Below are 16,257 nucleotides of genomic sequence, written 5' to 3'. Positions count from 1 at the left end.
TCATGTCATTAATTGTGACATCATATGATTTTAGTATTTTCGTATGATGTACATATTTATGAATAATCACATCGCTTATTCAAAAGAAACCACTAATGAAAAATATTCATAGCCTTTATACTGAAAAACTATTATCGATTTTGAAATCTTCATAAATGTAAGCTTTCCAATGGTATATAACTCATAGGGTATCATGCTTAATAAAAATATGAAGAAATATTGAATGATAATAACTCAAAGATTTATGCTCTGTGGGCTAGTCTGGTCTATAAACCCAAGAGATGCTATGGATGGGACTACAATAAAGTAGGCCTATACACATACATACGCATACAGCAGTGTTTGATCTCACATAGATATGGACCTATTCTGTCAGCAGCCTGCTGTAAACCTGAATACAAATCCAACTGAAAATATCAGTAGCAGGAAGTGATGCAAAGGACTGTGGGATATCAGGTCAGAGTTCGCAGGCTATAATAAGCTATTGTAAATGGCGCCATCGTCCAAGCCATTTCTGCTGCGGATTATCCCGTGGATAGGCGTTTGCAGCGGTTGCGCAAACTACGGGATATTCCGTAGATCGGAGGATATGGGTTAACTCTGGTGTGAGAACATACTCTCACTTGCATTAGCTAAAAAATAGCAATTTTTCCCTATTTCATATGTAACATGTGATACATGGAAAATTGTGAGGGTATGACATCATCAACTTCTGTAAGGAATATTTTGCTCTACAGTGTTTAGTACATTCTACATCCCTGAAATAAGTCAATTTACAGGTACTTACACTGTACTGACAAATTGTATGAACCTTCAGAATATTAGAGTTTCACTCTCTCTCTTTTTTTTTTCTTTTTTTGAATAACAAAACTTTTTTAATTTTGAAATAATCAACCTTCAGAATAACGAACGTTAATTATCAGGTCAACCTTTGGAATAGCAAATCTTCTGATAACAGAACTTACATCATTTTCAGACTAATGAACCTTTTGAATAACGATTCCACACGCTCACCCTCTCACACACACACACACATGTACACAAAATGACCTATTTCAGGGATGTTGGCAATGATGAGAGGAGAGAATGAAGAAAAGGGACATGTCTGGAAGGTAGTTGCCATGGCAACTGCAACAGAATGAAAGAGAGAGAGAGAACAGGTGAGAAGGGGGGGGGGGGGGGGGGAGAGGAGAGATACTTTCTATCTGGCACTGGTAATGAGTTCCCAGACCCGTGACCCCCCACCCCCAGGTGACCATCATTAGACATCGTTATGACAGCTCATTACGGGACGATAGTGAGGTGCCTAGAGGGATCTCTTCTCTCCCGCGCTCCCCCTCGCCTTTCTCTAGGACCGCTCCGTAATCTTAGCAGAGAACGGGACTGGGTGAACAACTGTGTCAATTTTTTTCTTTCTTTTTTCCCCTTTTTCCGGGGGGGGGGGGGGGGGGGGGTAGTTTCTAAAATGGCAGATGTAGAAATAGACTTACAAGGTTGTATATGCTTGCCACACATGAGGACATGTGTTCATGTGATATGCACATGTTTAGGACTGGGTCAAAATCATACATCAAACCAAATAGCATCTGTCAGGATTGTGAACAGGATTTGGTTGCAGTCTTTCTTCGTCATTCAAAGTCTTGCTTTTGAATTCTGTGATTTCTGCTTTAATGTCAATATACATTAGAAAGGAATGTCATGCTTTCACGGGAAGATACGTGTAAGTGCAAAAGAATTTTTGAAAAATAACAAATGTCAACTTGTCTGATTGTATCTACAGTTATTTCATGCGACTGGAAATCCTCATTTTTTAATAAAGATCTCTCATATTTTTCCTGTAGAGTAAGAATATCTGTAGATTTCCTCTGGAGACTTATCATCAGTAAATAGAGATTACATATATGTACATTGTATTAACCTCGGGGCCCTTCTTCACACAGTTATGTTGTGGGAGTGCCTTCAGTCAACAGAGTAGTGTCTCTCTATGAAGAAAAAAGATGTACACAAATTTAAGCCCCTCTAAAAGTGTCCTATGTTACCAGCAAGAGGCTTACTTTTTAGCTATAGATACATATGTGACCGTGCACCTCAAAGCGAACGTAAAGTCGCACACACTGATTTTGCATGAGGACTGAAAATGAGTGAAATGGGTCAACCTAGCCGAACTTGACTTTTTCATATTTTCTGAAAGAGCGGGTCTTCTTTTACATTATACTAAAATTTGGTATCATGAAACGGGCAGGAAAGTGTGTTATTTTAGCAGTTTATCTCGAACATCTTTGATAGAATAGTGTGATTAGGTGTGTCTTTAGAATCCCTTTTTCATTTCTGAAAAACCTTGTCCACACTCTTCACTTTCAACTCTAATAACTTTTGAAAGGATAGTGCTACTGCTTTGAAAGTTGGCATTAATCATGGACAGAATGTGTTAATGAGGTATGCTTAATTTCAGTTTGATCTGATAATCCCTTCATTGTTGTTACTCTGGTGGTTTACTTCCTGTTTTTTGTCCCATTCATCGCACAGCCAACACTGTTTGGTAAAGATTAAGCGCTTGAATAGACACTGTACTTCAGAGCCTCTTTTCTCAGTTCACACTTTTCCTGAGTTTGTGCTTTCTTTCCAATATTTAAATAGGTTAGGAGAGTCCATTTGATTTGAGTTATACATCATTTTAAAGCTTAAAGTCTGCTCTTTCAGAATATGGTCTGAACTAAAAAAATTCATGTCTGGCGACTTTTTGTTTGTTTTGAGGTGCAGGGTCACATATGTTCTGTATCTAATTCATCCTGGTTGTGCACTTGCTCATTTCCAGATTGATTCCATGGGCTTGAAAAGACATTTTTCTTCAAGTTTGTTTGTTCATTTCCATCTGAGAAGATGGCTAGATAGCACATATTCAGCTATGCTAAGCTGGTCTTCCAGTTGGATGTGAGACGGGACCACTTTACCGGGTTAAACACCCTGCTCTTTTCGATGAATGAATGAAGCGGGATCTTTTACGTGCATGAGTTGTGACTCTCTCATACACGGGGCCTCCATTTTATGTCCTATCCGGGGGACAGAGTGTTTTGCCTCTTGCTAGAGGGTACGGTATGATTACACACAACAGTACTCAGTCCAGACTCGGGTTCGAACCCGGGCCCTTAGGATCATCTGGCAGATGCGCTACCAACTGAGCCACCTCACTCATCTCCATACCCTCCATTCATTCCTTCGTTTTTCGAAACAACCTTCATGTGGCTCATTGTGCATCGGTGATATGAATATGCATGAAAGTCACATTGTTTTTTATAGCATTTTGACAGGGCCCTTTCACTGTGTGGTAGCGAGCAAAGGGGTTCGAGTGAAACGCACCCAGCAGAGAGCGATCGGGCGCCACACGATGTTGGGCAGCAAAAGTGCGTGGTCAAAAGGCTACACTGCTACTGGCTAGCGCATGTGCACAGGTTTCAAATCTGTAGAACGGAGCAGTTGTCGTTCTCACAGATTCCTCTTGACCGAATCATTTAAAGTCATCAATATGGACAGAAATGGACTATTTGAGGAACCAAATGTTCAACGTATCCTGTTTTCAATAATTGGACTACATGTGTATACATATTCAATTGGAAACAATTTTCAGTATTTTAGTTGGAATTTAGCCACGATACTACCCTGTCTGAGACCCAGAATCCTATTATCTGCAGCCCGAATGCTTCTCGTTCGGGCTGGTCGCAGTTAATATTGTACCCACTCTGTAATTAGCGTGACCTTCCCATTGGACTGAGGCACATTGCTACGAGTGAGTTGGCCTGCTCACTTTACAAATAGGTCAAGTTTAGGAGGGATTCCTGTATGCTGATGAAAAAAAAAAATTAAAAGTATTACCTACATGCCTTGGTACATAAAAGGCCATCACAAGGACTGAACAGTAAATTGCAGCAATTGTGTGTGTGTGTGTGTGTGTGAAACTACACTACTGAGAAAATGCATCTCAAAGATTTTAAGTTGCAATAGTTTCAAGCAGTGTGTGCACATCATAGCTATTGTAGTCCACATTGCCCAGCGTGGAAAAATTACATATACTTTAACACTCCCAGGCACCGTTCAATGATATCTAGCGTATGATGTTTTGTCCTCTCAAACCGTCCATAGCCATTTGCCTCCCCTGCCATAGTCAGAGAGCTGCGACCTTGACCATGAAATCATATTTTCTGTACCTGAAAAAAAAGCTACGGTGACCGAGGGAGATGGTCTTTTCAAGTGGCAAACTGGCATCGCCATGGCAACACAGCTGAGGATGTCCGTGGCTGGTATCAAGACGGCAATAGAATGTTTCACAAGAGAGAGAGGGAGAGTTTTCTTTCTCTCTCATTGGACTCCATTAGAGAGTGTCGGCATACATTTTTACGCGGCATTGCTAGAGAAATACTGTGGAAGAGTTACTGTGGTGTGTGAGGCTTGAAAGCACAAATTTAATTTTTTTCTCCCATTCTTTTTCAATAGGTGTAGGGAAATTGGGTTGTAATCGCATCCTTCCTCTTCTTAAAAATGTGAAAACATGTTCTCTTCCATGCTATGCTATGTCAGTGGCATCTTCACCTAGATCTAAGATTATGGTTGCTGCGAAGAAGAGGATGTAAATAATTTCCTTCTCCTCCTCATTTCTTTCGAGTTGAACCTCCTCTCTGCCCCCATGGTTGAATCAGCAGAGCAGAGATTTTTCGTACATATACAAACTGTACAAAAAAGTGCAGAATCATGTATACTCATGACAACATTTTCTGCACCTTTAGCTCTTTATGTGCCACGTTCGCACGTCCGGCTCAGTCGACGCCGTGCCAACTTCGCATATTCTGCTCAACAAACAAAGCCGCCGAAACCGATCGATAAATCGCTAATCCCGCCGTACAATCAAAGCGTTTCTCGCGCTTTTGTTCCTCTCACATACAGCTTGCATTCTATGTGGTGATTGACTATCAAGCGGTGTTCCCATCTAGATTTGCATGTACATTCTTAGTTCCTGTCACTATTTTTACGTGCAAAAGTCATGCCTTTACAGTAATGTAGCAACTGGTAATTCAAAAAAAAAAATTGAAAATAGAATTGTTATACATTGTGTATGGAAGCAAAGTTTGGCATTCCTCTTTAACTTTGCTCACTATTATGTCCAACTTAACAGAAATTTGTAGAAGCTATACAAATTGGAAAAAGAGAATTCTTTCTCAAAGCATGACTACCTTTGTGTGTCAGAATAACGTGGCACACAGGAGGTTTCCACCATGGCACATAAAGAGTTAGAGAGCATTCTTACAAAGTGGTCAAAACCTTAATGAACGAATTTTGATTTATTTTTTCTTTATTTAATACCTATGATATGAGAGCACCATTATGGAAGTATTCTCGCTTAGGAATAAAAATATTTGCATCCCTGTTTAACCCGTTGAGGACGAGTCCCGAGTATACTCGGGCAGGTGTCTATGGGAAATGCGTGTTGTAGCAAAATCAAACCGTCCTCAACGGGTTAAAATATGAATCGGTATGCTACTGTGAGCCCTGGTTTCTTCTTGATGAGTTTGTTAGGATACAAAACCGACAATTTGAAAACACCATATTAAAGGGTGTATACAGTTCTGGTCGAGGTGAGGATTTAGCTTTCAACGTTTTGTGAGATATTCAGAAACCACTCTATGAGATGACAAAGAGCATGCAATTCTAAGGGGTATCAAAAGTTTATTTGATGAAAATCGGTTTTGAAATGGCTGAGATATCCAAAAACAAGGTGAAACAAAGAGATCCTCATAAAAGGCCTGTCGCCTTTTATTATCATCACTTATTTGGATATCTCAGCCATTTGAAAACCAGTTTTCATCAAATAAACGTTGAATCCTTCTTAAAATTACATGCTCTTTCATATTTTTGTAATGGTTTCTCATTATCTCACTTAGGAATGTTCAAAACATGAATCCCCACCTCAACCAGTACTGTACAGTCCCTTTAAAGCAAGAAAGTTGAATGATAATTTTGTGTATAGAGTGTCAAAAAGCACGGTTTAGAACAGTGTCATCTTGTTGTGCAAAAGTTAAGACAAAATCATTACCGTCTGGTGGATAATACTTGGAGAAGAAAGAATGATATCATGGTCTCTATTAGGCAGGGGAGACTCAAATACATATGTTTGTACAGTGCTTTAGAGAAATGCTCAGTCATTAGTAATACACCGACGTTGACAGACGCCCATATGAACACCCCGGTGATGCGACACAGAACGCTGAATCCTTTAATTACCCATTCACAAACTTTTTAAGAGGTCTGACACACCTATTAAATCTTATCATACACAGTCACTCAGATGAAACAATAAGTTCATCCAACACTGAATATGCCCGTAAAGATTCAGCTATTAAATGCCAGTTAAGGAGCTGAACCTTTAGTGCAAATACATGTATATAGGGAGTTGCTATGGACCAATTCAAATTTAAAATAGTGTGACTTATATCAGCCTTACTGCTCCCAAATAAGAAGAAAAGATTATTTGATCAGTTATGCAATGAGCTAGTCATTGCTTTGTCAGTTCATAAATCAACTATTCTTGGGCAGACTTGAAGCCCCCCCCCCCCCCCCCCTGTTTGGGTTGCATCTATTATCAACTATTGAGGACAACACCTGAAACAAACAGGTGTATTAAACTTAGGGTAAATGACATCAGAAAACAATGTTAATGTCACTCTAGAGAGCTTTTGCTACAGAACGGGAAGACCAAGAGTACACGGAAGCAATCAGCCATGACAGTCTCCGCACTCAAACTCCCGTCCCCATAAAATATCTGAGCAGTTTCGCTTTTCCGAGTGGACGGAGGTGTAGTGACATGATCGCTGATCTTGAAAGGCTGGCTGGCTGGCTCAATCCTGCCCAGCATCTAGACCTGACGCCGACGTTTCTCGGATTTGATCATGCACAGAGGCATATTTTGCACACGGCATGCTCAACTACCGGCCACGTCATGCTTGCGAAAGCTCGCTACCAACCCATAGAGGACGAGCTGATTTTTCTACAACACGCATTTCCCATAGCTTTTTGCTAGATGCTAAAACCGGAGGGGGTGGATTCCCCATATTTTAGCCTAATTAAAAGCATTGAGAGTCTACTTTTTTTCTTGTCTTTTTTTGTCTGTTTTAACATATTGAACAATTGTAAATCATAAAAATTTCCAAAAGTCATTTCAATTCTTATGTATTGTATTGTTGTTGTAGTTTCCTAGGAATTCTTTTTTTTTTTACTTTTGTTATATTGTCATTGTCATCGTTCAAGTAAGTCCAGTGTCAAGACTAGATTTACCGATATAGTTCATGTTATGCTTTACCTGGATGACTGAGAATATTCATAGACATTGTTCAAGTTATTCATTAATTTACCTCTGCAATATACCAGGATTACTGCTCCTGTGTCAGGTACAGAAAATGTTCTAACCTTGGGCTTTTGAAATGCTACTGCATGGAGGTTAGATAAATCCTCTGGTAACATTCCGATTCCTTCAATGGATCATTCTGTGTGTGACCTCCCACACTGGTTATTATCCAGAAATAACATGCAAATCCCTGTACTGCCCTTCTCATTGCAAACATTTTGAAAATGAGGTCACGATCAGGGTCACATCTTTTTAATTCATCATTCTCCATGAATTAGTTATCATGAACCAAAATGATATGTATTTTGGAATGCTGTGAGAATGACGCCGATATATCAAGTTTTCAAAATACTGTTTTAAATGACTCTTTGCATCTGAGTGAAAATTTGCATTGCGAACGTTTTACAAAGATGGAGATTCATCCTTCAGTAGGAGTCGCGAGATGTTTGTAGTCTTTGCCTCAACGCTCTCGGGGGCCCGCCATTTCAAAATGCCATCTACAATGTATGGAACCAGGTCACCATTGACAATAGAACTTGAAAGACTTACCGCAGTATCAGGTAGATGTATTGTCAAAATCAGACGCTAAAAAAGACAAAAACAATTGGTATCTGAAAGTCTTAGGCTTTTACCCGATTACAAGGCATTGGTTGAATGAACATCGCTGTACGTACAGTATATCACACATCAATGCTATACAAGCCTCTTTAAGTTTGCCTTTCCTTTGACAGATATGTAAAGCTGCCTTCTAGCAAACAGTATTGACATGGATTTTAGCCTTGATCATTATGCATGAGATTTTCTCTTTTTTGGGGGGGGGGGGGAGGGGGAACAAGGAGTGTGTCTCTACTCTCTAGAATCAAAAGCCACACTTGGTTACTTCAAAACTTATATTCACTGGACGTTCTTAATCTTAGAAGTTTTAAACTTGGATGATAAGCTTGTGGTTTTAAACTATGATGCATGTCCATATACGCCTTATGTTAACCCATTGAGGATGAGTCCTGAGTGTACTCGAGCACGTGTCTGTGGGAAATGCATGTTGTAGCAAAATCAGCCCGTCCTCGACCGGTTAAAGAGCGAATTTTAGAGCAAGAGTGCCACTCGATTAAACTTCAGAATCAGAAGAAATACATGCACCTAGTGAATAGCAATAAACCAGATAATGAGCAACGATACAGTAGCGTACAGTACTAATACTTTGCACTGGAGGTTGGTCCAGAAGCTGGGGGGGGGGGGGGGGGGGGGTATTGGTTTCTTGGAGAGGTCATGCTAAATTCAGGTTTCATTTCAACTGATTGACAAATTGCCCTACATCGACGTAAATAAGCACTGAATTTTTATCATGTCTTCTACCAAAATACTGACCAATTCAGTGCTTATTTATGTCGATGTAGGGCAGTTTGTCAATCAGTTGCAATGAAAACATCTCGACATAAGAATTTCATGAATTTGAAAAATCCAAGTTTGTTGATTATTGTAGCCACACAATGCTTAACTATGAATGGACAGCATGCCTCATGGCTAGAGTGTAAACCCTAATATGTCATTGTGGTTCTAATCATTGACTACCGGTAATCTTTTAGTTCGTTAATTTTCAAGTGTATCTATATGGGACTAAACTACGAGCTTATCATCAAAGATTAAAACTTTGCCCCAGTCTCAAGTTTAGGAACGTCATGTGAACATAACTACAATAGCAACAGTCATAAGGGGAAAAAAAAAAAGATGATTATCATCTATATCATCTCTTCTTCCTTTCTACTATCCGTCTATCTGTCTGTCCCTGCTGTCATTGACAGCACTCCTCAAATATTCACTTGGAGTGATTGAGAATATATCTTGATTAATTCACCATTTATTTCCCTTTAAATAGATACATTTATAACCTATAACTGTCTGAACCTAACATCTGCTTGATTAGCCATATTACCTGTGCTTTATTTCCCATGGTATTCATCAAGAATCTTTATAATTGGTAACTTCACTTGAAAGTAAGAAAGGCTCCTTGACACCAGTGGGTATACTTTGATGTAAGTTAATTCTATGAAAAGTATTTTAATTGAATACTTATTTAATAACTTGATCATCAGTTTTTGCATGGAGATAATTTTCTGAAGTAATGTTGGTTTTGTATAGTCCCTGAAACTGTATTTATGATCTGTATTTCATGCTTGTCAGGTATTCACACCTTAAGGGAAAATAGGCTAAATATTTGGCATCATAAGATTACCCATCTTCTGCACAAGCGAAAGTGTTTTCTGCTCAAGTTGTCTCTTTCATTCATAATGCTACCATCTTTGAAGTCAAGTTGTGTGGTGCAATAAATTTGTGTTTATCATACCAAGGTTCATTTGAATGCTACTAGCTGTTAATTAGACGTAACGCTCACACTCAACTTCATCCCCCCTCCCCCCAATATATGAATAATCTTTTCTTGACGCCCGGTTGCCATTTGTATGACTCTTTCCAGGAATACTGTCACTGTGAGTTGTCATCCGTATGAAGCTATGAACTTTGTCCCAGTTCTTGGTGCATCCCTCTACCTGTCCCCACCCCCCCCCCCCCTCCTCTTTCTTTCTTTCTCTCTCTTTTATCTCTTTCTCTCTATGTCTTTTCTTCACTCTCATTGACTTCTCATTTCTGAGATCAGTGCATGGGATCAGATTGGTGTTGTCAAGGTCTCGTGTACTTATGGCCCTCTGCTGCTTTTTTTTGTAAATGACTGCCGAAGATTTCTTTCACGATTTGAGTCGGGCCGTCGCCAGAGTGGTGTTTACCCACGATATTGATCCGTGTTCTCGCGTCTGTCCTCTGCTGGCCGGGCTGCCATCGTATAGCCTTTCATTTGCTGAATGGACCCCGGGTTTGGATTTCATAAATACATTAATTCACAGAATACGTAGAAGGGGGAAATTACATAGTAATGATTAAATTGAAGATTTTATCAGTGAATTTTTCAGTGAGTGTGGCCTTTCACACATGTATTCATACAGACAAATGTTTAAAAAGAAAGCAAGTAAGAGCATAATTATAAATGTCTGAAATGCTGGTGACTTATTATTAGGTATATTTTAAGTCTATCATATGATGACTAATATAATTAAATGTTGAGAAAGAAAGGATGTTTGCAGCATTTTAATATGCAGTTCTGCATACCATTCCACAGCATTAGTTTACAAAGTAAAAGAAGAACTATATGTCTCCTTCATTTGTGAATGGATTAAGATAGATCTTGTTCAAGCAAAATAAGTAAAAAGAACTCCATTAATTTGTATGCTGAGTAACAGAAATAGCATTCTGAAATGGATGACATAAAGTTGTCTACTTGTAACCAGTTTATTGGATGTAGAATTACAAATTTATCTCGAAGGCATACCGTTGCTGGGGCGAAAAAACCTTGTATCTGCAATTTTGGTGAAAATGACTTTTTTGAATGAATGGTCAAATAATGGGATAAGTGATGTCCTGTCCAAATCCCAAGTGTCTTACTTCAAAAATGAAGCCACCACAGCATGTCAAAGGAAAGGCTTTCCCATTCGCTCTAGTGCTTTGGCTGCCATGTTTTTTGGCTCTCCTGAACATTTGACATTTTGCAGTTATACGAGGTCTTGTCGCCCCAGCGACGATACTATTCTTTGAAATGAATAATGAAAAATATATATATAGATTAGCTTTTAAATGACTTGCATGTACGCATAAATACACCAGATGCACCGCTCGACATTTTAGGAGACCCAGTGGCCCAGGGCACTAAAAATTGATTTTAGACTACCAAAATTCCCAAATGGTGAACTTTTGCTGACATGATCAGTCAACTAATATTCAAAATGGGTTGTTTCTATGTTTTATTTTATTTCAGGCCTCTAAATTTCTTTTTTCTGGCCTTCAAATTTTCAGATTTTTTTAGATTGTAGTGACCCAAACAGACCACCAGAGTTGTCTACCTACAATATATAAGGTTCATAATATACACCATAATTGTGTAGATGTGTTTGAGTAATTTGACTGAAAACATGTGACTAGATGTAACATATTGCTGTGTGATAATGGCAGGACTTTCATCTTCTTGCAGAATACATGAAACTTAAAATAAATGCTATGGGAGAATATGTCGGTTTGCAAAATTTAAAGTAATTTGATCTCAAATGTGATGAACTGTATGCTTGTGCATTTATGTACAGGTGTACATACCTGATTCGAAGGTATTCGAAAGAGTTCAAATGTGATTTGACCTTTATTCTGACTATTCTGACTATTTTCTAAATTTGCACAAAAGTCTGTGAATGTCATCGATTTGTCATTATGCTGTATTATTTGCATTCATTGTGATGTGTTCATGGTGCAAAACTTTGCATGGAAGTGTGCACACACCCTTTTCGTTCATTATCTAAAGATGGCGTGTCGCCTCCGTCTATAGTGAAAGGCTGCCACCCTTTAAAAAGGACTGGTGGGTTTGTGAGATACGGTGTCCTGTCGGGTAATTTACAGCTGTGTTTGTGATGTCTCAAGGTGTTTGGGTAGAGGCAATGGTTGGCTTTTCTCTGCCAGGAATAACAAAAAAAAAAAAAAAGGAAAGGGGGGGGGGGTTTACAGGGGCAAGCAGGAGTTCGGTTGCTTGAGACCTCTTGCAGCGTGAATTATAAAAATGAACCTTTTTTTTTCTCTCTCTCTCTCCTGAACCAGCCTCTAGTCATCAGGGAAAGTTCACAACCTTTGGTGTATGTGTAAATGTCTGTATGTGAGGATGCGTCTGTCTGTTGTGCATGCCTGTTTTCTGAGTATTTTAATTCATGCATTTATGACTAGAAATATCTCACTCATTCATTCCAGTGACTCTGACTCCGACCCTATTAATGAAAAGTTGCAGTAGCAGGGGCGGATCCAGGAATTCCGTAAAGGGGGGCAAACAATATTTCTGGTGCTACTTCCAGGTTTCATCTCATTTTTTTTCTTTTTACTTCTTTTGTTTTAACAACAAATAAAGAGGGGGCCCGCGCCCGGTGTGCCCCCCTCTGGATCCGCCACTGAGTAGCATGCAATCATGTTTATGTGCAGTTAGTGATAAATCAAGATTGAGATTCAAAAAGCACAAAAGTGATTATCCACCCAATGATTAAATTTGACTTTCCTGAGCTGCCTGAATTCATCTCATGCCGTAACCCCTTACGCATGTAAAACCTCAAGACTGAAAGAAAATACTCTCTAACTAACAAAGTCTGTCAGTAGTTTGAGCCAAAATTGTGCTCCTCCTGATTGTATTTATGGTCATGTAAGCATGAATTCGGCAGGAAAGCGCGATTGCCAACGAGTGACTGGCTGCGGGCTTTAAAGAAAGATGTCTTTAACACGTGAACCCTTTTGTAGCCAAATCTTTAACCTGTCTCGGAAGAGTTCAGTGTGACACGCCCCGGCCATGTTTACTCTGGATGAAAAGCCGCCAGTAGAAATCATCAATTTGCTTTGAGCACCGGAGTGATATTACAGCATTGGTCGCCATGACGATGATGATGTTGTAGGGTATCATCAAGGGAAATTTAGGTCCTGGACGGCAAGAGTCTAGGATTTTCTCTCCCCCTTCCTTTCTTCTCTTTTTCTTAAGCTTAATTTTTCATGGGTAGCGTGTTGGCATAGTGGTGAAGTTATAATAGCGTGAAGTGTAAATAGGGAGAGCTTTGCATTGATAATTGTGTTTAGATATGGTGAGGTATTCTGCGCCGTCCACTGGAAATTACTCTGAGCTGTATAGAGTCCGCAGTGTTGCCAAGTGTGCAAAGAGGAAGCAGGGCTGAGGCCTTGTTGTGTACCATTTCCTGGCCAGATGGATGCTGTGCTCTAGATTCACTTTGTGTTGTTGTGAAGGGGATGGGAAACCAGCCCTTTGGGGTCAGGAGCTTACCAAAATATCAATGTAATATTGATATCAATGTAAGAACAAAAATAAACATCATATATTTATGAGATAGTTGAGTTGTGTCAATATGTTAGCATCATTTTCCTCTCATTTTAAAAATCTTAAACAATGAGCATAAATCTTACCAGTCAGGAGTTGCCACTAAAAATGAGGGAACACTTGTTTGGCAGGTAGCTGACGCATTATATTTCCTTTTTATACATGAAGGTATACTGTCAGTAGTTGATGGCTCTGCATTTTTAGCTCACCTGAGCCAAAGGCTCAAGTGAGCTATTGCGATCGCCCTTCGTCCGGCGTCCGTCGTGCGTCGTGCGTCGTGCGTCGTCCGTCGTCCGTCGTGCGTCGTGCGTAAACTTTTTACATTTTCATCTTCTTCTTGAAAACCCCATGACCGATTTTCATCAAACTTGGCAGGTAGCATCCCTAGGGGGTTAGGAACTCAATTTGTTAAAATGGGCACCATGCCCCACCCAGGGGGCCCCCAGGGGGGCCCAAACCCCCCAAAATTAAGGAATCTGTAAAAAGCTTCTTCTCTAGAACCAGAAGTGATAGAGCTAAGTTAATACTATGAGTTAGTACATTGATGACTGTAGTTTCAAGTTTGTTCATGGCAGAATCAGGGGTGCCCCCCTTGGGACCCAGGGGAGGGGGGTGGGGAAGGGTTCTAATGGGGCCTAAATTGTACATTTTCATCTTCTTCTTGAGAACTCCATAACCCATTTTCACCAAACTTGGCAGGTAGCATCCCTAGGGGGTTAGGAACTCCATTTGTTAAAATGGGCACCATGACCCACCCAGGGGGCCCCCAGGGGGCCCAAACCCCCAAAATTAAGGAATCCGCAAAAATCTTCTTCTCTAGAACCAGAAGTGATAGAGCTAGGTTAATACTATGAGTTAGCACATTGATGACTGTAGTTTCAAGTTTGTTCATGGCAGAATCAGGGGTGCCCCCCTTGGGACCCAAGGGGGGGGGGGGGGGGGGGTGAGGAGGGGTCCTAATGGGGCCTAAATTGTACATTTTTATCTTCTTCTTGAGAACCCCATGACCCATTTTCACCAAACTTGGCAGGTAGCATCCCTAGGGGGTTAGGATCTCAATTTGTTAAAATGGGCACCATGCCCCGCCCAGGGGGCCCCCAGGGGGCCCAAACCCCCCAAATGAAGGAATCATTAAAAATCTTCTCTAGAATCAGAAGTTATAGAGCTGAGATAATACTATGAGTGAGTACATTAATGACTGTAGTTTCAAGTTTGTTCATAGGAGATCCAGGGGTGCCCCTCTTGGGGGTAGGGGGGGGGGGGGTGGTTGGAAGGGTCCAAATGGGGGCCTGAATTGTACATTTTCATCTTCTTCCTGAAAACCTCATGATGAATTTTTGTCAAACTTGGCAGGTAGCATCCCTAGGTGGTCAGGATCTCAATTTATCAAACTGGGCACCATGCCCCACCCAGAGGGCCCCAGGGGGCCCCAATTCCCCCAAATTAAGGAATCTTGAAAAAATTGGGCCCTTATTGTACATTTTCATCTTCCACTTGAGAATGCCTCGTCAAATTTTGGTAGAGCTGTGAATAATTTAGATTAGTGACTGCGTGAAAGGTGAACTTGCGATACTCAGGTGAGCGCTAGACCCGCGGGTCTCTTGTCTCTTTTTGTCTCCTCTTCAACATTTTTGTTGGTGGTTGGAAATAATTGACAAGGAGTCAACCCTCAATGAGTTAAGATTCACAATGAAATGGTCAACTGTGGCATTGCAGTGGACATGATCCACTTTTTATTGTATGTTTCATTGCACCTCTGAGGCAGTTTATAGACAGGTGATGAGAGAGAATGATGGTATGAGCTTGAAAGACAGAAATTTGAATTGTCCTGCACAAAGTTGATGCAATGTTTACTTTTTTCCCAATGTTTTCATTTGAGTACACTGATGAGATACACTTTAAAATGTCTGTAGAGCTTAACTGATAAATTTGCACCGTAATTATCTTTCTTATTTATCTTTCTTCTTTCCCCAACCCACCTACTACTCTTGTCCTCTACCCCTACTCTTTTTACCCACTTCATCCCATCCTCTACCCCAATTTTCCATCCCAAATCCTTCTTACCTCCTACATCCCGCTCCTTCCAACCCACTTTTTACCCCTGTCTTCCATGCCCATGCCCCTTACCCCTCCATCCCTACATCTTTCAATCTTTCAATTCTACCCTATCTTCCATCTCAATCTCCTCTGACCCCCCCCCCCCCCCCACCCCCCTCTCTATCCCTCCACCCCTCCTCCTTCCCATCCATTACAGGTTTGACTATGGAGACAAGTTCTGGGCCATTAAGAGCAAGTACTTTCTCTGCTGCTGCGGGGCGCCGACCTGCAAGCACAAGGAGCCCAAGAAGTCCCACCATCTCCTCATGACGGCCCAACCCAGCTCTAAGTGATGCCTCGACCACGCCCTACCATGCCCTGGTCCCTCCGCCCCTCATCAGGATCCCATCCCCCTCAACCTACCGCGCCCCATGCCCTGCCATTATGACTCATGTGAGCTGGTCTCACACACAATGAAGCGAACAATGCTTAGGAGAAGAATGCCAAAAACAAAGATGACGAATGTATAGGTTAGGTGATGGATATGTGTTCAATGCATTTTTTATTCTCATTTCTAAGTATTCCAATTTCTATGAAAATAATGATTTTACACGCCAAATTTTTAATATCTTCTTTTACTTTTCCTAATTACAATTAGGCACAAGACACTGATATTTTGATTTGCCATCATTTTTATACTCAACAGAGAGCATTTTAGTAATGCAAGAATGACTGGGTCAGATTTAGATTTGCACACAATTGAAATGAAATCACACTGTGCCCACAGGATGGACAGAAATAAGTGCAATTTTCTCTCGCTTGTCTCTTACATTCTCTTTCTTTCACGGTCAAAAGTCTGAGTGCGGAATTAATAGTT

At 40.5% G+C, this 16,257-nt stretch overlaps 1 protein-coding gene across 1 annotated transcript in view; it reads left to right on the top strand.

Moving 5' to 3' along the window:
* Nucleotides 1–15,733, top strand: part of LOC139712709 (histone-lysine N-methyltransferase EHMT2-like) — a 98,025-nt gene extending 82,292 nt beyond the window's left edge. Inside the window, exon 24 of the mRNA XM_071624515.1 lies at nt 15,598–15,733. Coding sequence (XP_071480616.1) covers nt 15,598–15,733 — 136 coding nt within the window. The remainder of the gene's footprint in view (nt 1–15,597) is intronic.
* The last annotated feature ends 524 nt before the right edge of the window (nt 15,734–16,257 follow it).

This window comes from Diadema antillarum, unplaced genomic scaffold (assembly GCF_040938485.1).
Source record: "Diadema antillarum isolate AM-2024a unplaced genomic scaffold, OU_Dant_1.0 scf00000042, whole genome shotgun sequence".
In the NCBI taxonomy this organism is placed as follows: Eukaryota; Metazoa; Echinodermata; class Echinoidea; order Diadematoida; family Diadematidae; genus Diadema; species Diadema antillarum.
The sequence above is the reverse complement of the archived record's forward strand: the minus strand, read 5'-3'. Positions and strand labels throughout refer to the sequence as shown.